Source organism: Ranitomeya variabilis, chromosome 8 (assembly GCF_051348905.1).
Source record: "Ranitomeya variabilis isolate aRanVar5 chromosome 8, aRanVar5.hap1, whole genome shotgun sequence".
NCBI lineage: Eukaryota > Metazoa > Chordata > Amphibia > Anura > Dendrobatidae > Ranitomeya > Ranitomeya variabilis.
The window spans coordinates 52,107,087-52,132,761 of NC_135239.1; the positions used below are offsets into that span (position 1 = coordinate 52,107,087).

Below are 25,675 nucleotides of genomic sequence, written 5' to 3' on the forward strand. Positions count from 1 at the left end.
GCCCACTTGGACTAACGCATCTCATTCTGTTCTTCTAACTTACTTGCAGTACATCATTTAGCTATTTTATAGGATTACTTGCATTTTTATGTGTTTTTTTTTTAATTTTTTGTTTGAATTTTTATTTTATTTTTTGTTCCAGGTGAAGGAAGAGATTGAAAAACTGGAAGATAAAGTAGAATGTGCCAATAACGCTTTGAAAGCTGACTGGGAGCGATGGACAAAAAACATGCGGACTGATTTAAAAGCTACTTTTCTATCCATGGCCGACACCAGAATCGACCGTTATCAGGAGGTGATGTAGTTCATTAGTTTTTTGGGGTTTTTTTGTTCTGGACGGCTAGGTAACAATTTATTACCGTCTTTTTAAACACCTGTTTTAGTTTTTACTTTTGTGCTTTTTACATAACCTCTCATAAGTGATGACCAGCCTCAGAAGATTGTTGACTGTGTGGTTGGAATTACCATGAAATGGAGATGGTAATTTATTACCTCTTTTCCCTTTTATACGTTTATGATTACTTTTCTCGCTCTGTTCTCACATTATTGAATGGCTGTACATAAATCGTTGGACAATTTAGGCCAAGTAGTACTCCGCAAATTGTAAACTAGTGTGTGCTCTTTTGTTGGAGTCCTTTTACTATTGAATCCTCGGCATTCAAATGCGTCCTTGCTTCCATTTAGGTAGAATTCTTTTATATTTTATTATGCTGTGAAATTAGCCGTGTCTTAGCAAATTGTTTTTACTAACACGGCACAGCGGTGCAGAGTGAAAACTATTCAAGATTAATACCATGAAATGATGCATCCAGCAAATTGCCTCACTGACATATACTTAATTAAAAAAAATATCTGGTCTTATTTCAAGAATATAAATATGGCAAAACCTCTCCAATAGACCACCTCTGTGAGAAGCCCACCTATCTAGTCAAGATTTTCCATATATTGTGCATACTGGCTGCGGCCTTGGAGAGGATCACTCTTGCTCACTTATGGCTCATATGGATGTCCGATTTCTGTGTATGAGTGCTATGCTTGGTTTTCTCTGATGGCACTCATACCTGTGATAGTCTATGAGACCATTAGCATATCTGTGATTTTTCATGGACCGAGGGGTCCCCAGAAAATCTGAGACATGTCCTATTTTGATCTGAGGGTCAGATCAAAATCTGAAATGCAAATAAATGGGTCCATGAAAAAAATCGGACCACACTCTGACGACAGAATTTTCATGGACTGTCGGAATAGAGAAGGTGGAGAATTTTTTTGGTTATTTCTCCACATACGAGAAAATCGGATGTGACTCATCCACAATGTGTTAAGGCAAGAATATTGGACATGTGAATAAGGACTTCTTGATCAGGAGCTGCTACCTAAAGTGTCCTACTGTGGCTTTCGTATATTGCTCTCTTGTGCATGGGTACCTTTTAGGTGAGAGATTTATACCTCACAAACAACCAATTTTTTTTCTGATATGTCTGCTATATTATAGATGTATCTGTAAATGAGAACATCCTCCTTCTTGGAAGGTTGATGCAGGTTTTGAGATCATTGGGGGTTCCTTAGCATTTTTCCTCTGGTTTGTGACTCCTTCAGCATCCCCTTTGCTAATATACTTTTTCTAGCATTTCTTCTTGTAATAGTGTCATCAGTAGTTTATACAGACTTGGGAGCAGTAAATGTGTCATGCGCTAGAAAAATTGACTAGGAAGGATCCATAAGGTGCACACATCACTGAACGCCTGGTAAGCTCAGTATGACATGAGCAGATGGAGCCAGTACCATCTATGCCTCCAGGCATGGCCCGAGGAGGACAGACGGATTATCCTTCCTTCAACTGTCTTCTAAAATAAGTAAATGGCCAGAGAGGCTGAGATTCCTCTCAATCTAATATTCAGCAGGTCATTCTCAGTGATATGAATGCAAACTTGCACACCAGTTCCCAGCAGAATGGAGACGCTATATGAGGGGGGGCTGCTTAGTACGATACATGCACATAGATCAAGCTTCTTTAGGGTGCCACACACAGATATATGTAGTTCAGATGGGTGTTCAGTGTATTGCAAGTGTGAAGTTCCCTAGCTAGAAGAATAGAGGAGAGGAAGGCAGGAATCCAGCGCAACCATCAAGCGGTCCAATTAGATGATTGTGCCGGACTCCTACCTTCTTCCTCCTCTTCATGGCTGTGCCTCACCAGCATAAGCTTCACCCTCCATGTATATCTCCATCCTAGAATTTGATTACTTCTCAGATTTGTGAGCGCCATCCACTTTCCCTTTTTTTTAATCTAGAATCCTAGCTGATCTCCACTGTCAGCCTACATTAATAATTGCCAGTAACTGTGCTATAAGTTTGGGTCCTTCTCCTTGTGTGGAACCTTGTACCTTTATAAGTGACAGATGGGAGCCTATAGACTCAAGCAGAGAACGGTTGTGATACAGTCAAATTCACTAGTCAGTGGCCACAATATGGTGGATTAAATATTTAGAAATAGAAGCCGCAAAAAAAAAAAAAAGAATGAAACTGACACATGTACTTTCTTAGAGGCTCTGTCACCACTCACTAGAAAATACTGCAGTATTCAGTCCCTCAATTATTCTTTCTAGATTTTTTTAAATAAATGGACAACTGGATGCTATCAATTGAGGTTGTGTCCCTATACAAAATGGGGTAGATTCATTAAGACTAGTGTTGCGCATGCCAGTCTTTAAAGGAGCACTCCTCTTCCTCCCATCAACGTTTTTATCCTCTTAATAAATTGCAGTCATCATATTCTATAACACTGTGTACTGACAGTTGCTCATTTTGCCTTTCTACCCAGCTAATTCTTCTCCTTTCTATGTCTATGACCTCATGTGATTAAAATGGACTAGCTGAATCCTTCTAGGCTCTATGTAGAAACAGGAGGTCAATTTTCTCTGTGTAAGTCATGAGTCACTGCAAAAGTCCCTGGCAGGGGGGAGGAGTGGAGCAGCTGGATCGGGAGGTGAAGAGGGGGAATGATAAATGCACGAGACTTCCTGTTTCTAGAGAAGAGAAGAATTAGATGGGTAGAAAGGCAAAATGAGCAATTGTAAGTACATTGTGCTATATAATATTATGACCAATATAATAAGAGGATAAAGACTGTAATGGGAGGAGGAGTGCTTCTTTAAAGATTCAGTATTGAGACATTAAAGCCAAAATGAACAAGGACATTCTGAACTATACTCCGCACTGTGCAACCCAGAGAATGTGTCCCTGCTGGAGCCATGTGTCCTGTGTGGCTTGGGACTCTCTTTGGGATTTTCTTGCTATTAATTCCATACAATTTATGCGTAACTTGCTCCGCTTGAGCAATATCAGACTGACATATTGATTTCCAACAAAAGAAACCTTAAAGGCTCTGTGTACTGCTTTGAACACTTTCTCATTATTGCATTGCATGTACGTTTACAAGTTGAAGAGATTTGTTATTGATTGTTAAAAATGTTCTCCAGTTTCGCCCGTAGCATTTGTTACAGTGTGGGCTGCTCCATCTCGATTTCTTTTCATTCTGCGGTGACTTTTCTGAGTGCGCTGTCTGCAGCGCTAATCTCTCACCTATTTATTATTATCACTGCTTAGTTTATATTTTATAGCACCCTTGGCACCTTATGCTTGCAGAAAACTGGATTTCCAATACATAAGCTAAAAGGGTATCCATCAGTAGGATTTACCCTCCTTATTAGTCGAAGTCGCACATTTGTTCATTCTGCTGTGATGTAAGGGGACTGCGAAGCGGCATCCACACAACCAGCGGTGGACACCACGTCGCAGTCCCCAAGACAAGGCATCTCCTCTTTTGGTCACATATATAGGCCCTGAAAAATCGGCTGAAATAGGATATGGAGAACATTAGCTAACACATATACCAATATTCCACTTTGCAGTCGGTCACCATTGACCATGGTATCTAAAGGGTTAAATAGCTGTGATAGGTTCTAATACCGATCCTGGTCATTGCAGCACGGTATCATCTATAATATACAGCTGATCTCTGCTGATGATGGTGCCGGATCTGCTTGTGAGCCGGTGCCATTATCGCGCCGTACAGCAGTTTGCAGAAAGTCCCCTCCCACTAAGCAATTTGTGTATGGCGGATGTCAAGAATAGGTTTAAAAAAAATCCTCCCCACTACATTCACCTCCCACAAGCAATCCAGCAGGGCAGGAAAGAGATGCCTCCGCTCTGGCACGCCTCGCTCTGGCATGCTTCGCTGTGGCACATCTCACTCTTGCATGCCTCGCTCTGGCACACTTTGCTCTGGCACACTTTGCTCTGGCACACTTTGCTCTGGCACGCCTCGCTCTGGCACATTTTGCTCTGGCACGCCTCGCTGTGGCACACTTTGCTCTGGCACGCCTCGCTCTGGCACACTTTGCTCTGGCACACTTTGCTCTGGCACGCCTCGCCCTGGCATGCCTCGCTCTGGCACCTCTCGCTCTGGCACCTCTCGCTCTGGCACCTCTCGCTCTGGCACTTCTCGCTCTGGCACTTCTCGCTCTGGCACTTCTCGCTCTGGCACGCCTCGCTCTGGCACGCCTCGCTCTGGCACGCCTCGCTCTGGCACGCTTCGCTCTGGCACATCCTACTCTTGCACGCCTCAGTCTGGCACGCCTCGCTGTGGCACATTTTGCTCTGGCACGCTTCGCTCTGGCACACTTCGCTCTGGCACGCCTCGCTCTGGCACGCTTCGCTCTGGCACGCCTCGCTCTGGCACGCTTCGCTCTGGCACGCCTCGCTCTGGCACGCCTCACTCTGGCACGCTTTGCTCTGGCACGCCTCGCTCTAGCACGCCTCTCTCTGGCACACTTTGCTCTGGCACGCCTCGCTCTGGCACACTTTGCTCTGGCACGCCTCGCTCTGGCACGCTTCGCTCTGGCAAGCCTTGCTCTGGCACGCTTCACTCTGGCATGCCTCGCTGTGGCACACTTTGCTCTGGCACGCCTCGCTCTGGCACACTTTGCTCTGGCACACTTTGCTCTGGCACACTTTGCTCTGGCACACTTTGCTCTGGCACACTTTGCTCTGGCACACTTTGCTCTGGCACACTTTGCTCTGGCACACTTTGCTCTGGCACGCCTCGCCCTGGCATGCCTCGCTCTGGCACTTCTCGCTCTGGCACTTCTCGCTCTGGCACGCCTCGCCCTGGCACGCCTCGCACTGGCACGCCTCGCCCTGGCACGCCTCGCACTGGCACGCCTCGCTCTGGCACGCCTCGCTCTGGCACGCCTCGCTCTGGCACGCCTCGCTCTGGCACGCCTCGCTCTGGCACGCCTCGCTCTGGCACGCTTTGCTCTGGCACGCCTCGCTCTAGCACGCCTCTCTCTGGCACACTTTGCTCTGGCACGCCTCGCTCTGGCACATTTTGCTCTGGCACGCCTCGCTCTGGCACGATGTCATTAAGAGGTACCATAGTGCTTCTCGTTCGGCCCACTCTCTGCTGTCCCAGTGATGTCTCTTAAGCTTCAGTGTCCCACAGGCTTCGGAAGACAGTCACAGGGGGCCACGTATGAGACCCCGGCTTTAAATGGTCATTATGCCTCTTTGATAGCTCGATTTCTTTTAGTAGATACTGTGATGCATAGATGTTCTGCAGATCATTATAAAACATTGTTTTTATGTCAAATAATGAAACTCAACTATTGAATTTACTTTTCACTGCCTGTTCTGAAGTGTAACCCATCTGAGATCGATTATAGGGAATGGGAAAAAACTGAAAAACTGCATAGAGGCAAAACGGGGAGGTGGGCTTTCACTTTAGGGAAGGCAAATTGTTGGTCATTAGCAGGAGCAATGCATGCTGGTAAGTGAAGTAAAGTTCCAGATCCTATAGTGTTGGCAGGATGCTAATGAAAGAGATCCACATACTCATAATGAGATGAGGGCAAGTTACAGGCTGTAAAAGTTGTCACAGTTTTTGGACACACAGGACTGATATGTGCAACCAAAGCAATTTTAACTTGTGGGCGATGTGAGCTGCAAGACCGTAATTTTCTACGGGTTTTATATGAAATGACAGGTACCGTTTGGGCGCAGTAAAGCTCCAAACAGATGTGCACCTCATATTCTACTACACTACTTGCAGCTGGAGCTGTAGACATCTGTCTCTAATAATGAGGTTGCGGTGAAAAATCCTACAGCGAAAAATCAGAAATATGACTAAAGCCACTGGGAATCCTGAAATAAAGCCAATGGCCAAATGCTAATTAAGAAGTAAAGTCTGATTTTAAATAATACACTCAGAATATTTAATTAAAATCCCCATTGTTACCTCGGCTCTGCCCGTCTGTGCATTATTTCGGCACTTACACCAGAATAGTGAATGCCAAATAGAATGGCCCAGGCTAATTAGGAATAACATACAGTCTTAAATTAACAAATTAAACTAAATTGTGCTTGATTGGCAGAATTGGAAAATGCGTATTTAACCCAAGGTTAACCTCCTCTGTGATATTGTCTCTGGCATTCAATTGTGTCTTGTGATTGAAAAATATAACAGGACGGAGATAATTCATGATACATTTTATAAAAGCTGTCAGATAATTTATCATACATGCCAATATATAGGATAGCAAATTACCTGTAGACCATGTTCACACATGGACGAGCCTGAAAGTTAAAAGTAGTGGAGATCTTACCCTACTAATAAAATTACTGAGTCCTTATCATATAAACCTGCATTAAAAATGTAAGCGTTCTGATTCTTGGGGAAACTCCACTGCCGGACAAAGTCTTGTGTATTTACTGTCTCGTGCCCATTGAGGTGTATCCAACTAATTTACAGACAATGGAGAACTGTCATATGTCTTAGTATGGTATATGCACCGTGGCAGGACTCTTCGGTATGTGTGTAGTCTTCATATACACTGTGTGCAGAATTATTAGGCAAGTTGTATTTTAGACGATTATTTTTATTATTGATCAACAACTATGCTCTCAATCAACCCAAAAGACTCATAAATATCAAAGCTTAATATTTTTGGAAGTTGGAGTGGGTTTTTTTTTTTATAGATCTGGCTATCTTAGGAGGATATCTGTTTGTGCAGGTAACTATTACTGTGCAGAATTATTAGGCAACTTAATAAAAACCAAATATATTCCCATCTCACTTGTTTATTTTCACCAGGTAAACCAATATAACGGCACATAATTTAGAAATAAAACATTTCTGACATGCAAAAACAAAACCCCCAAAATATTAGTGACCAATATTGCCCCCTTTCTTTATGATGACACTCAACAGCCTTCCATCCATAGATTCTGTCAGTTGCTTGATCTGTTTATGATGAACATTGCGTGCAGCAGCCACCACAGCCTCCCAGACACTGTTCCGAGAGGTGTACTGTTTTCCCTCCCTGTAGATCTCACATTTTACGAGGGACCACAGGTTCTCTATGGGGTTCAGATCAGGTGAACAAGGGGGCCATGTCATTATTTCTTCTTCTTTGAGACCTTTACTGGCCAGCCACGCTGTGGAATAGTTGGAGGCATTTGATGGAGCATTGTCCTGCATGAAAATCATGTTTTTCTTGAATTATACCGACTTCTTCCTGAACCACTGCTTGAAGAAGTTGTCTTCCAGAAACTGGCAGTAGGTCTGGGAGTTGAGCTTCACTCCATCCTCAACCCGAAAAGGTCCCACAAGTTCATCTTTGATGATACCAGCCCATACCAGTACCCCACCTCCACCTTGCTGGCGTCTGAGTCGGAGTGGAGCTCTCTGCCCTTTACTGATCCAGCCTCTGGCCCATCCATCTGGCCCATCAAGAGTCACTCTCATTTCGTCAGTCCATAAAACCTTTGAAAAGTCAGTCTTAAGATATTTCTTGGCCCAGTCTTGACGTGTTATCTTATGTTTCTTGCTCAAAGGTGGTCGTTTTTCAGCCTTCCTTACCTTAGCCATGTCCCTTAGTATCGCACACCTTGTGCTTTTTGTTACTCCAGTAACGTTGCAGCTCTGAAATATGGCAAAACTGGTGGCAAAGACGCACAATGCAAAGATTGAGTCAACTTCTCCCACTTTTATCTGGTTTCTGGTGTGATTTTCATATTGTCCACACCTTTTACTTGCCACAGGTTTGTTTGAACGAGCATCACATGCTTGAAACAAAGTTGTTTACCCACATTTTTGAGACAGCTGCCAACAGTTTTGTCCTGCCCATTTTTGGGGTTTTGTGTGAAATTATCTAATTTGCTTTTTTCCTGTGTTTTTTTTTTTTTTTTTTTTGTTCCAATACACACAAAGGAAATAACCATGTGTATGACAAAATGTGTATTTTTAATCCGCCAACCTCTTTAACGAAGAACGTACCTCTGCGGTCTGCTGGTCCTTCTTGCTGCAGTTACTGTGTACATACATTACTGATCCTGAGTTACATCCTGTATTATGCTCCAGAGCTGCACTCGCTATTCTGCTGGTGCAGTCACTGTGTACACAGATTACACACATTACATTACTGATCCTGACTTACATCCTGTATTATACCCCAGAGTTGCACTCACTATTCTGCTGGTGCAGTCACTGTGCACATATATTACATTACTGATCCTGAGTTACATCCTGTATTATGCTCCAGAGCTGCACTCGCTATTCTGCTGGTGCAGTCACTGTGTACACACATTACATTACTGATCCTGACTTACATCCTGTATTATACCCCAGAGTTGCACTCACTATTCTGCTGGTGCAGTCACTGTGCACATATATTACATTACTGATCCTGATTGACATCCTGTATTATACTCCAAAGCTGCGCTCGCTATTCTGCTGGTGCAGTCACTGTGTACATACATTACATTACATTACTGATCCTGACTTACATCCTGTATTATACCCCAGAGCTGCGCTCGCTATTCTGCTGGTGCAGTCACTGTGTACATAAATTACTGCAGTCACTGGCTCAGCTGGAACTTCAATAGATAATAACTTTTTATTTTGTCATTTTAAACTTTAAAGGAGATGACCTATTGTTTAAATCAGGTTTTTGTGTTAAATGTTTTTTTTTTACTTTTGGTTTAATTGGGTTTATCTTTCTTTGGTATTTAGTTAGTTATTAAAAACAATAGTAATCTTGTAATTTTTACACTGGTCATTGGGGCTTTTTGGGACTCCTACTTCCTGTCCTTTCAGCAGGCTCCTTATCTTCAGAGGTAGGATTACTATGACAGAGCTCAATAGGGGAGGGGAGAGTGCTGGTTATGCTCACATGGTGGAATTGTGATCGGCACAACTGCTATGTAGGCATGAAGAAACAAAGCTGCTGCTGCCCCATGGCTAGTGGAGAAATCCTCCAGCAGATGTTGAATGAACACATAGGTGGGCTGCGCTGCTAGAGTAATGGCAGCCCACCTATACATTCATCAAACTGGATCCAGTGATAAGTTCTGACAATGGGCAATGTCACAGCTGACCTTATTTCCCCTCACTTTGTGAGTGTTTTATTCAGCATCTAATGAGCGTGTGCAGTCTGTTCATTGCGACTAATGTGCATGTTACATTTTTGAGACCGCAAGTTGGAGTCTAAAAAAGCCCCAGTGGCCAGTGTGAAAACTGCATGATTTCTATTTTTTATATGGGGGAAAAAATGGCAAATTAAGAAAGATATATTTATAACAAAAATTAGATTTTTAAACCATAGGTCAATTCCTGATGACACATTCCTTTTAAGCAGTGTTTTTATTTTTTTTATAAAACCAGATAATCCCATTAATGTAAATAGGTGAGAGAACAAAGCAAATGCTTATTGCAAATGTCATGGTTCAACCATGGAGGTGCCTTTGCATGCCTCATGTGTTATACAGGAGCATATGGAATTCGACTGAGCTGTGAAGGCTGCAGCCCATCATTGGCCGCTGATAGTATGCAGCATTCATGTGACATAGCCAATGTCACGAGATTGCTAACGAACACCACTCTGAGCCAAAGAAGTGTTGCTGGTCCGGAAGGGAAGTATGCTTTTTTTTCTCTTATTAGCCACATAGTGAGGGGGCGTTCAGTAGTGAATAGCCCCTTTAAGTGCTTCCATGTAAAGAATCAGTATTAAGGCTTTGATAAAGATAGAATACCTCTTGGATTGGCCACATCAGTAATTTATAAAACCCAGAAACTTGCGTGGCTTGCATTTTATCATAATGGCCGTCCATTGATACGTTCCGTGTAGTGACAGATGGATAATTAATACAATGTCTAGGTCTTCTCAGTTCACTTCCCACCTTATTCTCTGGGTAGCAACTGAAAAATGACTCTGCACGTTGTGCATGGTATTACATTCACATTTAATCTTCTGGACGAGCCTGATGCCATTTGTCTTAGTAATATGGTTGTCTAAAAGGTGCAAAATTTCATATCTTTGATTTTTGCTAATGTTACTTTTTTTTTTTCTCTCTGGGCAGGCAGCCATCAAATAATTCCAGATATAACAAATGTATCTTACAAAGTTTTCTTAGGCCTCTTTCACACTTCTGTCTTTTGGCGTCAGTTTGAAACCGCCAATTTCGTCAAATAGCGGATCCGCCTTTTTTTTTTTTGGCGGATCCACTATTTTCCCATAGACATGCATTAGCGACGGATTGTGGCGGATGGTCGTCCGTTCCATCCGCCATGCGACGGATCCGTCGAGATTTGGCGGACGTCATCTAGACATAGACGGACATTATAACGTTTTTTGTCTGCGCCGAAATGGCTGTTCGCGATAGAATGGCCGCCTATGGGCGATGGATCCGTCACGTCCGTCATTTCAGCGGATCAGTCGCCCCAATCCGCTTTTTCAATTGCGCATGCTCCAAAAAGTAGATACTTTCCCCAGACAACCCCCATGTAACGGATCCGTCAAAAAAACGGATCCGTTAGAACCGTTTTCTCAACAATTGTGTCGGATCCGTCGATCCGTCACTATGTCGGAGGTGACTGACGCCAAACAACTGAAGTGTGAAAGAAGCCAGTCATACCAGGCCTTCGAGTTCATAAGGGCTCTTGTACGTTTTGTTCTCTGGGAAGGCCCATTAGATACAGGTGGAAACCTGCTTTTGCATATTTCTCCCCCACGTTCTGAGAGTTTGGCTTTCACGGTCGGCCTTCACTCTTAAGCGCAATGGTATTTACCAGCCAATGTCACAGAAAATAATGTACACCATGGTGACACCACTCCCCAGGAAGCCGGGAGCCTGGGCAGCGGTGTGGTCCTCAAGACAGAATCCAAAGAATTACCCGTTAAACGTAGTCTATCAGCACAGAATGACTGTTCGATCCAAGCACAGGTTCTCGATACACCCTTGGCGTGGCCAAACATATAAGTGCACCTTCCCATCTACTTGTTTCCCTCTATCTCCACCACCCCACCCCTCTTTGATTGCCAGTTTTGGCTTTATAAAGGGCAGAGATGGATGTTAAAGCGCGCACCGTGCTTGGTTTTAACAGTCATCCGTGCTGACAAATTCCCTTTAACCATTCAGATCAGACCCTTCAATTTGCCCTAGATCAGGGGCTCCCAACCTGTAGCTCGAGAGCCACATGTGGCTTGCGGGCCTGTGATGTGTGGCTCGCGGCTGTCTGCCAGCTTGGCGCATTTGCAGCAGGTGCAGCAAACAGTTACTAAGCACAGATCTCTACTTGGTGACTTTTATGTGTAGCCCTGCACAGAAGAGCAGATATGAATGGGGGGTGTGATTGGAAACCTTGGAGCTTTCCATTCTGCCTTGGTGTGATTTCAGTGGAAAAGCTTTGGCTGTCATTATACCGGTAATGGGGGTCTGCGTGTCACTACTGTGAGTGGGGCAGGAGCTGGATGTGGCTCGCGACCATCTCTCAGAGCTGGATGTGGCTCGCGACCATCTCTCAGAGCTGGATGTGGCTCGCGACCATCTCTCAGAGCTGGATGTGGCTCGCGACCATCTCTCCGAGCTGGATGTGGCTCGCGACCATCTCTCCGAGCTGGATGTGGCTCGCGACCATCTCTCCGAGCTGGATGTGGCTCGCGACCATCTCTCCGAGCTGGATGTGGCTCGCGACCATCTCTCTGAGCTGGATGTGGCTCGCGACCATCTCTCTGAGCTGGATGTGGCTCGCGACCATCTCTCTGAGCTGGATGTGGCTCGCGACCATCTCTCTGAGCTGGATGTGGCTCGCGACCATCTCTCTGAGCTGGATGTGGCTCGCGACCATCTCTCTGAGCTGGATGTGGTGGCTCTCAAGGTCAGAAAGGCTGGGGACCTCTGCCCTAGAACATTGCAACACTCTTGATGCGAACTTCGTTACCCTTCCTGCTTGGACCATGGTGCTTACTGCTCTTAAGTCCTAGATCTCCGAAGACCATCTTCAGCAATCCTCCTTCTTTCTAAACACTCTCCATCGTGTGATGAATGGATCACTTCGCATAACCCTGGTCCACAGATCAAGTCGATGCTCTCTGGCCGTGAACAGGAGCTGCTGGAATTACCTGACCTTCAGGAATCTGGGACTCGTCTTATGATTTGAGGTACTAGCACATCATCACCTGTGTGTCACACCAGTCCAGCTAATCAAATGCCGCACCGATGAACCTGGCAGGCCAGGAAATTCAGGCAGCTCCTGTCCATCGCTAGAGATCACTGTCCTAGACTGTGGCTCAAGGTTGTGCGAAGTAATGCACTCATCTCTATTGTGCATGGGTAACCAGATCAGATGAGAAGACTCCATACTTCGCTGAGCCTGCTGCTGCTGCCTGTTCTCTCTTTTGTAATATAGGAATGTGCAGATTTAGTAGAAGGTGACAAAATCCAAGATAATTAGTGCTATTTAAAGGAAAGTAATCTTCCTCCACTTTTCAAGGAGGAGAGAAGCTGATCGGAGCTGCCAGTCTGAATGGTACTGTTATTACAATCAGCGATGATCCTTCTTGATTTTGATGCCTCATAAAAAGCCATTCACTTTCTAATGATGATAATGGTTGCGATGTGCCATCAATAACATTCTTTTTATTATTTTTCTTTTTTTCTTAATTTGAACACCTGCTGATTTTAAGCATTATCACTTTTTGGGAATTTTTTTTTAAAGGGATTTTTCCACGAACAAGATATATTTTAATCACTAGATCTTGGAATAATAATAAGTTCCACTGAATGTGTTAAAAAAAAAAAAAAAAAAATGCTCTTTTGTGGAGATAATCTTATAAATGTGCCCCTGCTGTGTACTGTCTGTGTCTGACCGTGCAGGAACATGGTCTGATCATACCACATCTCCAGGGCAGGGGAAGGAGCAAAAGCGAGTATTGCAGACATTACAGCCGGGGATCACAGCTGATTATACTTGAGGCAAAACATTTCTCTGCCTGTTTTTTTTAGCAATATTTTAGCTGAAAGAAAGAATAATTTGCAATCCCATGTCATAATATCTGTATACTTTTTTCCATCCTCCCCCGCCCAGGAGCTGTGGTATGATCAGACCATGTTCCTGCACTGTCAGACACAGACATTACACAGTACACAGCAGGGGCACATTTATAAGATTATCTCCGCACAGGAACATTTTATTTACACACATCCATTTATGGAACTTATTATTATTCCAAGATCTATTGATTAAAATGTTAATTAAAATTAACATTGTTTGTTGGAAAACCCCTTTAACCCCTTTCTGACCTCGGATGGGATAGTACGTCCGAGGTCAGAACCCCCACTTTGATGCGGGCTCCGGCCCCCCCGGGGCAATGTTATAGTGTAAAAAAAAAAAAAAATTTCCAAAGAAAAAAGAAAAAAAAATTTTGTTCCCATAAATACATTTCTTTATCTAAATAATAAAAAAAACAATAAAAGTACACATTTAGTATCGCCGCGTCCTTAACGACCCCACCTATAAAACTGTCCCGCTAGTTAACCCCTTCAGTGAACGCGGTAAAAAAAGAGGCAAAAAAAACTGTCTTATCATACCGCCGAACAAAAAGTGGAATAACACGCGATCAAAAAGACGGATATAAATAACCGTGGTACCGCTTGTCTCGCAAAAAAGGAGCCCCCATACAGCATCATCAGCGAAAAAATAAAAAAGTTATAGTCCTCAGAATAAAGCGATGCAAAAATAATAATTTTTTTCTATAAAATAGTTTTTATCGTATAAGAGCGCCAAAACATAAAAAAATTATATAAACGAGTTATCGCTGTAATCGTACTGACCCGAAGAATAAAACTGCTTTATCAATTTTACCAAACGTGGAACGGTATAAACGCCCCCCCCAAAAAAGAGATTCATGAATAGCTGGTTTTTGGTCATTCTGCCTCACAAAAATCGGAATAAAAAGCGATCAAAAAATGTCACGTGCCCGAAAATGTTACCAATAAAAACGTCAACTCGTCCCGCAAAAAACAAGACCTCACATAACTCTGTGGACCAAAATGTGGAAAAATTATAGGTCTCAAAATGTGGAGACGCAAAAACCCCCGTAGTTAGGGAAAAATAATAAAATTAAATAAAGTATTTATTTCTATTTTCCCATTCGGGTTAGGATTAGGGTTAGGGGTAGGGTTAAGGCTAGGGTTAGGGTTAGAGCTAGGGTTAGGGCTGGGGTTAGGGTTTCAGTTAGCATTGGGGGTTTCTACTGTTTAGGCACATCAGGGGCTCTCCAAACGCGACATGGCGTCCGATCTCAATTCCAGCCAATTCTGCGTTGAAAAAGTAAAACAGTGCTCCTTCCCTTCCAAACTCTCCCGTGCACCCAAGCAGGGGTTTACCCCCACATATGGGGTATCAGCGTACTCAGGACAAATTGGACAACAACTTTTGGGGTCCAGTTCTCCTGTTACCCTTGGGAAAATACAAAACTGGGAGCTAAGAATAATTTTTGTGGAAAAAAAAAAAAGATTTTTTATTTTCACGGCTCTGCGTTATAAACTGTAGTGAAACACTTGGGGGTTCAAAGTTCTCACAACACATCTAGATAAGTTCCTTGGAGGGTCTAGTTTCCAATATGGGGTCACGTGTGGGGGATTTCTACTGTTTAGGTACATCAGGGGCTCTGCAAATGCAATGTGACACCTGCAGACCATTCCATCTAACTCTGCATTCCAAATGGCGCTCCTTCCCTTCCGAGCTCTGCCATGCACCCAAACGGTGGTTCCCCTCCACATATGGGGTATCAGCGTACTCAGGATAAATTGGACAACTTTTGGGATCCAATTTCTCCTGTTACCCTTGGGAAAATGCAAAACTGGGGGCTAAAATTAATTTTTATGGAAAAAAAATTATTTTTTATTTTCACGGCTTTGCGTTATAAACTGTAGTGAAGCACTTGGTGGTTCAAAGCTCTCACAACACATCTAGATAAGTTCCTTAGGGGGTCTACTTTCCAAAATGGTGTCACTTTTGGGGAGTTTCAATGTTTAGGCACATCAGGGGCTCTCCAAACGCAACATGGCGTCCCATCTTAATTCCAGTCAATTTTGCATTGAAAAGTCAAACGTCGCTTCTTCCCTTCCGAGCTCTGCCATGCGCCCAAACAGTGGTTTACCCCCACATATGGGGTATCGGTGTACTCAGGACAAATTGCACAACAACATTTGGGGTCCATTTTCTCCTGTTACCCTTGGGAAAATAAAACAAATTGAAGCTGAAGCAAATTTTGTGTGAAGAAAAGTTAAATGTTCATTTTTATTTAGATACAGGAAAGAAATATATCTTGGTACCGTGTTAGCTAGTAGATAGAAAAATATTTAGAATTGAGAGTCCTCAGTGGTTGATACCTTTTAATGGCTAACTGAAAAGATGGTAACAAATTGCAAGCTTTCGAGACTACATACGTCTCTTCATCAGGCAAAGACTAAAACAAATTCTGAAGAATCACATATTTATGCACAACATAGTATAGGAAAAAAAAAAAGGGTGAGGGGAAAAAAAACATGGATAAGCCAGGTGACATGAAGCAGAATTACCATGAGTGATAAACAGTTACGTCCATAAATATTGGGCCAATTCTTAGATAAGGAATGCTTTATTGTCCTGTGATTAGGGTCTGTTGTGATGACCCCCACATGGTCTGATGGGCAAGTTCCTTAGTTGTAGTTAGTTGATGTAAAAAGACCTAAATCCGTGTGACACATTCATTCCTGCATGTGACACTCTAAATGCAGGAATGAATGTGTCACACGGATTTATGTCTTTTTACATCAACTAACTACAACTAAGGAACTTGCCCATCAGACCATGTGGGGGTCATCACAACAGACCCTAATCACAGGACAATAAAACATTCCTTATCTAAGAATTGGCCCAATATTTATGGACGTAACTGTTTATCACTCATGGTAATTCTGCTTCATGTCACCTGGCTTATCCATGGTTTTTTTTCCCCTCACCCTTTTTTTTTTTTTCCCTATACTATGTTGTGCATAAATATGTGATTCTTCAGAATTTGTTTTAGTCTTTGCCTGATGAAGAGACGTATGTAGTCTCGAAAGCTTGCAATTTGTTACCATCTTTTCAGTTAGCCATTAAAAGGTATCAATCACTTAGGACTCTCAATTCTAAATATTTTTCATTTTTATTTAAACATTCCAAAAATTCCTGTGAAACACCTGAAGGGTTAATAAACTTCTTGAATGTGGTTTTGAGCACCTTGAGGGGTGCAGTTTTTAGAATGGTGTCACACTTGGGCATTTTCTATCATATAGACCCCTCAAAATGACTTCAAATGAGATGTGGTCCCTAAAAAAAATGGTGTTGTAAAAATGAGAAATTGCTGGTCAACTTTTAACCCTTATAACTCCCTAACAAAAAAAATTTTTGGTTCCAAAATTATGCTGATATAAAGTAGAGATGTGGGAAATGTTACTTAAGTATTTTGTGTGACATATCTCTGTGATTTAAGGGCATAAAAATTCAAAGTTGGAAATTGCAAAATTTTCAACATTTTCGCCAAATTTCCGTTTTTTTTCACAAATAAACGCAAGTTATATCGAAGAAATTTTACCACTATCCTGAAGTACAATAGGTCACGAGAAAACAATGTCAGAATCATCTGGATCTGTTGAAGCGTTCCAAAGTTATAACCTCGTAAAGGGAAAGTGGTCAGAATTGTAAAAATTGGCCCGGTCATTAACGTGCAAACCACCCTTGGGGCTTAAGGGGTTAAGCTAAATAATTTTTTAAAAAATGCTAAGAATACGCGATCGTATGTCATACCGTAATGATGCAGCTACTGCAGCCAGAGGAGTATATAATATGTATTATACAATGCAATTGACTTATTAAAAAGTTAACAGCCATTGTCTAGATCTCTACTTGTTTTCAGTGAGGTGGATTATTAATCCAGACTTAATTTTTCTCTCTACTTAAAGCTTAATAATATTGTATCTAAATTATACTAGGATTTTTTTTTGTTTACCAGTAGTGATGAGCGAATGTTCTCTGATAAGGTGTTATCTGGGCATGTTCTTGTGCTAACTGGGTGATTTTGGCATGCTCAAAAGATATGTTCGAGTCCCTGCGCCTGCATGTCTCATGGCTGATCGACAAAAAAAGTTTGAGAGTTGCAATGTAATCATTATGTAATAAATACGTTTAAATAAAACCATGAAATACCTTTTTAAAATCAAGTCTTATTTTACTTGAACATTCGTGCTATCAGATTGTTACCCTGGCAGATTGTGTGGCTCTTAGATAGCATACAGTATAAAAAAAAGATAGTTAACTAGTGACAGAATTGTCACTTCCTGCATATCTTGGGATGACTACTAGAAGAATGTAGAAGGCACCTGACCCAATAATAGGTGCAGGGGAGCATACGGAGGCATATGAGAGGACCAATCCTATTAAAGTTGTCTGGTAATTGGGGCTCATTTGGCGATATATCACTGGAGCCGACAAGTTTCACGTTGCACCACTGCTCTCATCCTTTTTAAATCTTTCTATCTCCTAAATATAGCGGAAGATTCCGATAAATGCCATTTTCTATAATTACGTATTCTGAGTGAGGTAAATGGAGCAATTTTTTAAAGTTTTTTTTCTCCAAAATAACAAGTGTCTGTATCTCAGATATCGGTATTAAGTTGTCAACAGGCATAATGGTCTCTCCAAATCTAGAGGCTAAAATGGTTCAATTACATATACAGCCAGCCATGCTTTCCCACCCCGTGTAATTGTGACAAAAGGAGGGCTGGATCCTGAGCTTCCTCTAGATGCTACAATGGTTTCCATGAAAAAAAAAATTACATTTAATACAACAGTAAATTACAGGATAATAACCAGCTGCCTGGTATATGTCTAAATGTTTGCCCGAAGATGCGCACATTGTGTATCCTATGCCGGTTATGGGTTTCTATCTCAGTTGCTTTAAGGTCTGTTATTAGTTTCCTGTGTTAGGTGCATTTTTTTATTGTAAAAGTAATGCCTGTTGTAGGCTTTACTCATCATTTTCTTTCAATTTCATAATCTTATGTGTGCGGTATACAAGCCTATAGTTGACCATGCTCCTGGAAAAAAAGGGAGAACTCCCAGACAAGTCCCCCGAATCATAACTTAAGCCAAGCACACAGTTAAATAGTAGAGCGAAACCCCTATAGAATGCATATGTTTACCAAAATGGTAGTTGCCTTTAATGTCCAGAAAAGGACGCCTATTCAGTGTGTAAATTTGGGTGCTTGGAGCAGCCTTTGCCCCAGAATTGGCATGCCTTGTTTTCTCACGGTTTGTTGATTGGCAGCACTCGCTTGCCTAGAGAGAGCGCTGTCTGACCTTAAACCGCTGTATGAACATGCGCGTGCATACACCACACCCCACACACACACCACACACACCCCACACACACCACACTCCACACACGCACACCCCACACCCCGCACACACCCCACACACGCACACCCCACGCACACCACACACACACCACACACACACCCCACCCACACACACACACACGCTGACCGCGCAGGAGTTAGAGTCGAACACCCCCTTCTCTGTGCTGTGGCCTCTGTCTACACCTGGTAGAGTAGAGAGTAATAGGAATGTGTTTGTACATACGAACTCGACTATTGTGCACACCTGGCCTAGGTTTCTGTGCAGGCAGAATAACATGCAGGAACACGGCAAGGTAAGCTAATGCGGAGGAGTTGGGGACGGTGCTTGGAGCACTCGTGCCACAAATGCACTAATCATAATTTTCATATTGAATAAATGATTTTTTTGGGACCGTACAGGCCAGGATAAAAGGTGTTGGTCACTACTAGGACTACCCTTTCTGAATCCCTATTTTCCCCCTTGTAAAATAATAGCACTTAGGCCGGGGTCACACTTGCGAGTGCAATGCGAGAAACTTGCACATCAATACCCGGCACTGCGCCGGCACTCGGGACCGGAGTGTTCAGCTGCATAGAAATTCATGCAACTCTGGTCTCGAGTGCCAGGTATCGATGCGAGAGACTCACGCGAGTTTCTCACATTGCACTCGCAAGTGTGAAGCCAATATTATACTCTACTCCGGGGGCGGCACTGTTCGAGCGTTTTCTGCCCTGGCTTTCCCAGGGATTGCATGATATTGGCCACAGGGATCACGTGACCTAATCAGCGCTAGCTTTGCGCTCCTCGCCTTCGGACGTATCCTGTACATCTGGAGGAAGTGAGCGAGCAGCAGCTTCCCGCATCCCTGCATGTTATTCTGCCTGAAGAGAAACCTAAGGCTCTCACCTCCTTAGGCTATATGTAATACGCTCAAAGTTTGGGAGAGTAAAGCCAGCTCTGATAAAAGACATAAAATGTCACACGACCCCTGGGAGAGCCAGTGCCGACAATACTGGAACGATCACCAGAGGAGAGTATGTGTTATTTTACAAAGGGGAAATGCAGGGTTTGAGAAGGTTATGTCCGAATTGTGGACAACCTCTTCAATTCAATAAAGGTTTTTTTTTATGCAGGTCCTGATTCCCCTATATGACCTTGTGCTTAGTTTAATTTGTGTGTTAGAGTATGACAGACTTTATTTAAAGGGGTTGTCCACTAGTAGGATAACCCCTTTTCAATCTGAATGTTTGCCGCTGTTAAAAAAAAATAAATAAACAAATAAAATGAGAAAAAAAAAACCTCTACTTGCCTCCAGTAACGGCGCCGTCCAGTTGTGTGTTCACTTGCATTCCCAGGGTTCACGTGAAGTTATGTCACATGAGCCCTGCGCTAGCTACCATCACTGGCTCCACCTTTGGATGTATAAGTTACCAAGGGAAGTAAGCGGCCAGCCACATGTCTCATGTGACATAACCTCACTGCGAGTGCCGACACGGGAGAGAAATATAAGGTTTTTCTTTATTTTAACAGGGCAAACATTCAGGTTGAAAAGGGGTTGTCCTAGTAGTGGACAACCCATTTATGAATGAGAAAAAAACTCCAGCTTATCTGCAGAACACTCAAAGTGAAAGGAGGAGCAAAGTCCATAAAATACCGAGGAATCGACTCAGTACAAAATGTTCATCCATATAGAGCAGTTACAGCCAGGGCTGTGGAGTCTGAGTCGGAGCCCATTTTGGTGGAGTCGGTGTCATGGAAATTGAGGAGTCTTGAGTTGGAGGTTTGGCTTACCGACTCCAACAGCCCTGGTTACAGCATTCCCCAGGGGATTACCAAAAACGAAATAGACTTTACTTCTCCATACATGAGAAAACAGCAGCATTTCAACCTGAGCTTGAGAAAGACCACGTCTGTCGAAACATTGCTGAACTTTACAAGCTTGGAGGAATTAAGATATTTGTTTGTTTTTTTTAATCTTTGGTGTATTCCCCCGAAAACGGTGGACATAACTCTTTATGATCTATAAGAATGATTTTTCAGCATTTGCTATTTAAGTCCCATTTAGGCTTTTACTCAGTTGCGCAAATATATTCTTTTTTTTTTTTTTTTTTGCTTTTATATTTTTAATATATCATTTTAAATTCTTTCTGTGAATAAATGGAATTTTCATGTATACATCTGTCTACTTTCCTGCAGTGCCTAGCCACATGGGAAAACTTCCTTTCCTCTCAGTCATACGATGATCAGTTTGATGCACAAGAGGATGGGTCCTGAAATACCCTGAACAAGCAGCATATGTTATATTCTACAGAAGTGTCCAAATGACCAATGAAGTGACCTTACTCCTATAAGGACCAAATGGAGACGGCACACAAAGCATCAACGACGCCAACGAAGCTCTGCCAAAGCCTATTCTGTCCTAGTCTTCCAGGCGCCAAAATAAACCCTGTTTATTCATGGATCAAATGTTCGGCTGCCGAGACTTTTATATGCATGAAAGCCTCTTGGATGGGGCAGTGTACATCACCTATTATGTGTATTCTTCAACCTGTTTTGTATTTTAGTAATTGTTTTAAATATAAATGTAAAAAAGAGAAACTTTTAATTAATTTTTAATACAATATGTCTTCTGAATTTTTGGGTTTTTGTATTGACCTGTACTTCAGTTTACAATGGGCGACATGATGGTTACAAACAAGATTACATAATACATTTGTGATGGAGACTGATAATTTCTATGAAATTATAGTACAGGGAGAAAGAAGAAGCAATGTCAGCGTAACTTATTCCAAACCACTGACAAATGCTGATTTTTGAATTTTTTTTTTTTTTTTTTTTAAGCTCCGAAAGATCTTTTCAATAAATTAATGTAAAAGTTCTAGATACAAGTCATATAATCAAGTATCAAGTTATACAGATAAAGTCCTTTATCAGAGCAGTTAATTACCTGACACTTGTTTTTAGGTCAGAACCACGCGATTATTTCAGATTTTCCAAGATGCAGAGAACAGAAAAATGAGCAAAAAGAACCTCTGAGTAGAATGTCATGAGCTTGATAAACTTATATGCCTTGATTCATCAAATTAAAGAAGATGTTCCAAATTCATTAAAGGGGTTTCTCAAGTTGTCTCTTGAGCTGTTCAGAGCTATACAGTCTCCTTACTTTCCTTACCTCCTGGTTCCTGACAGGGCGGGATCTCCTCCTTGAGTGACAGTTCTGATAAGTAGCAGAGCTGTTGTATTGCTAGAACTATAAATCTCATAAATACACAAGGCCTGCCAATAAATTAGACAAACCACCAGAATGTATAGTTCAAAATTAACCAACCTTTATTATTACAATGATAAAACCCAATATTGGTACAACACCAATCAAAAAATATAAAAATGCCTCCGATCGTAATGAACAGGGCTCAAGCAGACCCCCACATAATGTCTAATAAATTAACACACAATTAGTATATGTCATAATGGCAATGGAAAAATTATTGTCAAGGAGATAAGCCTATAACCATGAAACATATAGATAAGAAATTGCCACATATATCAATCATTAGATGGAATGTGCTTAGGCTTACTCATTGCGACTATACTAGAGTGCCAATGAAGGATGGCCACAGTAAACTAATGATAAAACATTATATAGAGAAACCAGCAATATAAATTAAATGTGAAAATACAAAACTCAATATTAATCATATAAAGAAGGAGGAATCAAGAGTTTTTTTTGTATAAAAATATATATATCCTTTATTACATATAATATTAACAATTATTTATCATTATCATAATATTAAAGACAATGTGTCAGTATGAAAAAAGAGATTGATCCAATATAGGTGATAGCGCAAGCGCAACCACCAGCAGAGACTTGACGATTTATAAGGGGTTCAGAATAAATACTAACTACCAAATAGGTGTCCACTCACACATATAAGACAATGCAGTTCTGTGTGAGTATAGGTGTGTCACAAATCTACTTACAACAGTTTTTTATCACGCAAGCCATGTGGCAGCGCTGATGATTAAGCGGCACACCTAACATATATAAAAGAACCACATATAAAAAGATAAAGCAGTAAACTGGTTAATTACCCATGTTACAAGGACGTCAGCTCTGCGGGTGATCGCTCTCCCCAACGCGCGTTTCGCGAGACCGAATCTCGCTTCCTCAAGGGGGCCCCCTTTTATATATGTTAGGTGTGCCGCTTAATCATCAGCGCTGCCACATGGCTTGCGTGATAAAAAACTGTTGTAAGTAGATTTGTGACACACCTATACTCACACAGAACTGCATTGTCTTATATGTGTGAGTGGACACCTATTTGGTAGTTAGTATTTATTCTGAACCCCTTATAAATCGTCAAGTCTCTGCTGGTGGTTGCGCTTGCGCTATCACCTATATTGGATCAATCTCTTTTTTCATACTGACACATTGTCTTTAATATTATGATAATGATAAATAATTGTTAATATTATATGTAATAAAGGATATATATATTTTTATACAAAAAAAACTCTTGATTCCTCCTTCTTTATATAATGATAAAACATTAATGTGGCTACTACTATTATTCTCCTGATATTACCAAAGTGGAGGTTGCACGAGACCTGCTGAGTCCCCAACGTTTCAAACAAATTCTTCCGGGGGTGTGTGGTAAGGAGGGAGAGGGAAGTCTATTTAAATACAAAGCAGCCAATCCAAAACGCGCATATAAGCGCTGTAATTAACGCCCATTGTGACATCACAGGTCCACATGGGGCCGTTACCAAGATACGTAACAACGCTGTCCTAATGTAGAAAGTGCGCAATAGCGGAAGTGCCCATTTGTAAAATAAAATACCGCAATGGGAGCCGTAATAAGGTATTAATTTAAATATCAAATTAAGAGACAGCATCCCAGCAATATGGCCGTTAAGGCGCTGATTAATATATAAAAATACGGAAATAAGACGGCGCATGCGCTGTCGGACTCATATGCCACGGATATCCACCCCCCGACGGTGATGACAATTAACGCCCATTGTGACATCACAAGCCCACATGGGGCCGTTACCAAGCTACATAACAACGCTGTGATTAGGTAGAAAGTGCGCAATAGCGGAAGTGCCGCAGTGAAAGCCATAATAGAATGTGAATTTAAATATAATGTTGAGAGACAACATTACAGCATTATAAGCCTCCATGGCACTAAATGATATATTAAAATCAGGGAAAGTACGGCGCATGCGCTGTCGGGCTCGTGTGCCACTGGGATCCACCCCCCGACGGTGGTGACAAGCCAGCGTACTGCCCTGAGGGTCCTCTGCATAGCCAGCCCTTCTACACTGCCCTAAACTATAAATCTCAGCATACGTTCTGCTGTAACACATTCAGTAATAAGTGGTTTGTTCTGAAGGCTACACTGGTGTCATTATATATATATTCGAATAGAGATTACAGGACATTCCAATAGGCACAGGGCTCTAGACAGTGATAGCAGAGAGTGAGATTAGCGGACCTGCTCTGAAAGCTGTGGGGCTGGTGATTTATAAGGCCGAGTTCACATTGCGTTAACAGCAGCCCGTTCAAGACATGCGTTAACAGCAGCCCGTTCAAGACATGCGTTAACGGGCTGCTGTTGACGCAAGTGCCGATATGTTGTCGCGCTAGCGCAGATAGAGCATCTGCTAGCTCTATCTGCGCTAGCAGTGACGGACCTGGAAATGCTGCAGCCCGCGTCCCAGGGTCCGTCATTCAACGACGGCACATCGCTAGCGTCCGACATTGGACTAAATGGCGTTAACGGACTGCGTTATGCCGCGGTGTAACGTAGTCCGTCTAATGGACACCAAAAACGTAATCTGAACCTGGCCTAACTGCATTTCTTCAGAAGATGATGGAGGTAAGCCTGTGACCAGGCTTCAAAGGAGACTTTGATTTTTACTATATGCAGGGATCACAGCTTTAAGTTCCCTAAGGGGCCTAACAAGTACTGTGAACAGTGTTAAAAAAAAAAAGTCTTAAATATGAAAAAGTTAAAATCATCCCTGTTTTTTCTTCGTTAAATATAGATATTTAAAAGAAAATACACATGTGGTATCGCTGCGTTTGGAAAAGTTCAGTCTATCAAATTATAGATATAATTAACCCGATTGGTAAACAAACAAAAATTAATCAAGATTGCCAAAATTACATTATTGTGGCTACTGCAACTCGACAAAAAATGCTGTAATAAGTGATTCAAAACACCCAAAATGGTATCAATAGAAATAATGTCTTGTCCGCAAAAAAAAATCCATCACGTAGCTCCATCTCTGAAAATGGTCTCTTTTTTCCTTAGATGAGTTATCACCCTTTTCAACTCCATCCTGACTCGGCTGCTCCACTGTACCCTCCTGCCAGAGACTTTGCAGTGATGACTCATGCAGGAAATTTATTCCTCCTGTTTCTACATAGAGCTTAGAAGAATTCAGATAATCCATATTTAATCAAGTGATTTCATAGACCTAATGGAAAAGAGAAGAATTAGCTGGGTAGAAAGAAAAATGAGCAATTGTAAGTAGACAGTGCTATATAATATGGTGATTGCAATATATTAAGTGGATAAACATTTTGATGCCAGGAGTGCTTCTCTAACCAGAAGTATGTGATTTGCATATTGGCATCTTACTCTGTTGCTCATTGGGGGACACAGGACCATGGGTGTTATGCTGCTGTCCACTAGGAGGTGACACTATGCATAATCTGAAAAAGATTAACCGTGGCTCCTCCTCTGCAGTATACACCCCTGGACGGCGTCAGCCTTCTCCAGTTTTTGCTTAGTGTCGCATAGGAGGCACACCTAAAAAAATTTTTTCTTTACTCCGTTTTTCCGACCGGATTACAGATGAAGAAAAGTGGGTCTCCTGCGAGACTCCCAGCATGGCTCCTTC

At 42.1% G+C, this 25,675-nt stretch overlaps 1 protein-coding gene across 1 annotated transcript in view; it reads left to right on the forward strand.

Moving 5' to 3' along the window:
* SNX7 (sorting nexin 7) overlaps positions 1-21,394 on the forward strand; it is a 90,506-nt gene extending 69,112 nt beyond the window's left edge. Inside the window, exons 8-9 of the mRNA XM_077277776.1 lie at positions 143-295; positions 20,957-21,394. Coding sequence (XP_077133891.1) covers positions 143-295; positions 20,957-21,034 — 231 coding nt within the window. The 3' untranslated portion in view covers positions 21,035-21,394. The remainder of the gene's footprint in view (positions 1-142; positions 296-20,956) is intronic.
* Positions 21,395-25,675: the final 4,281 nt, after the last annotated feature.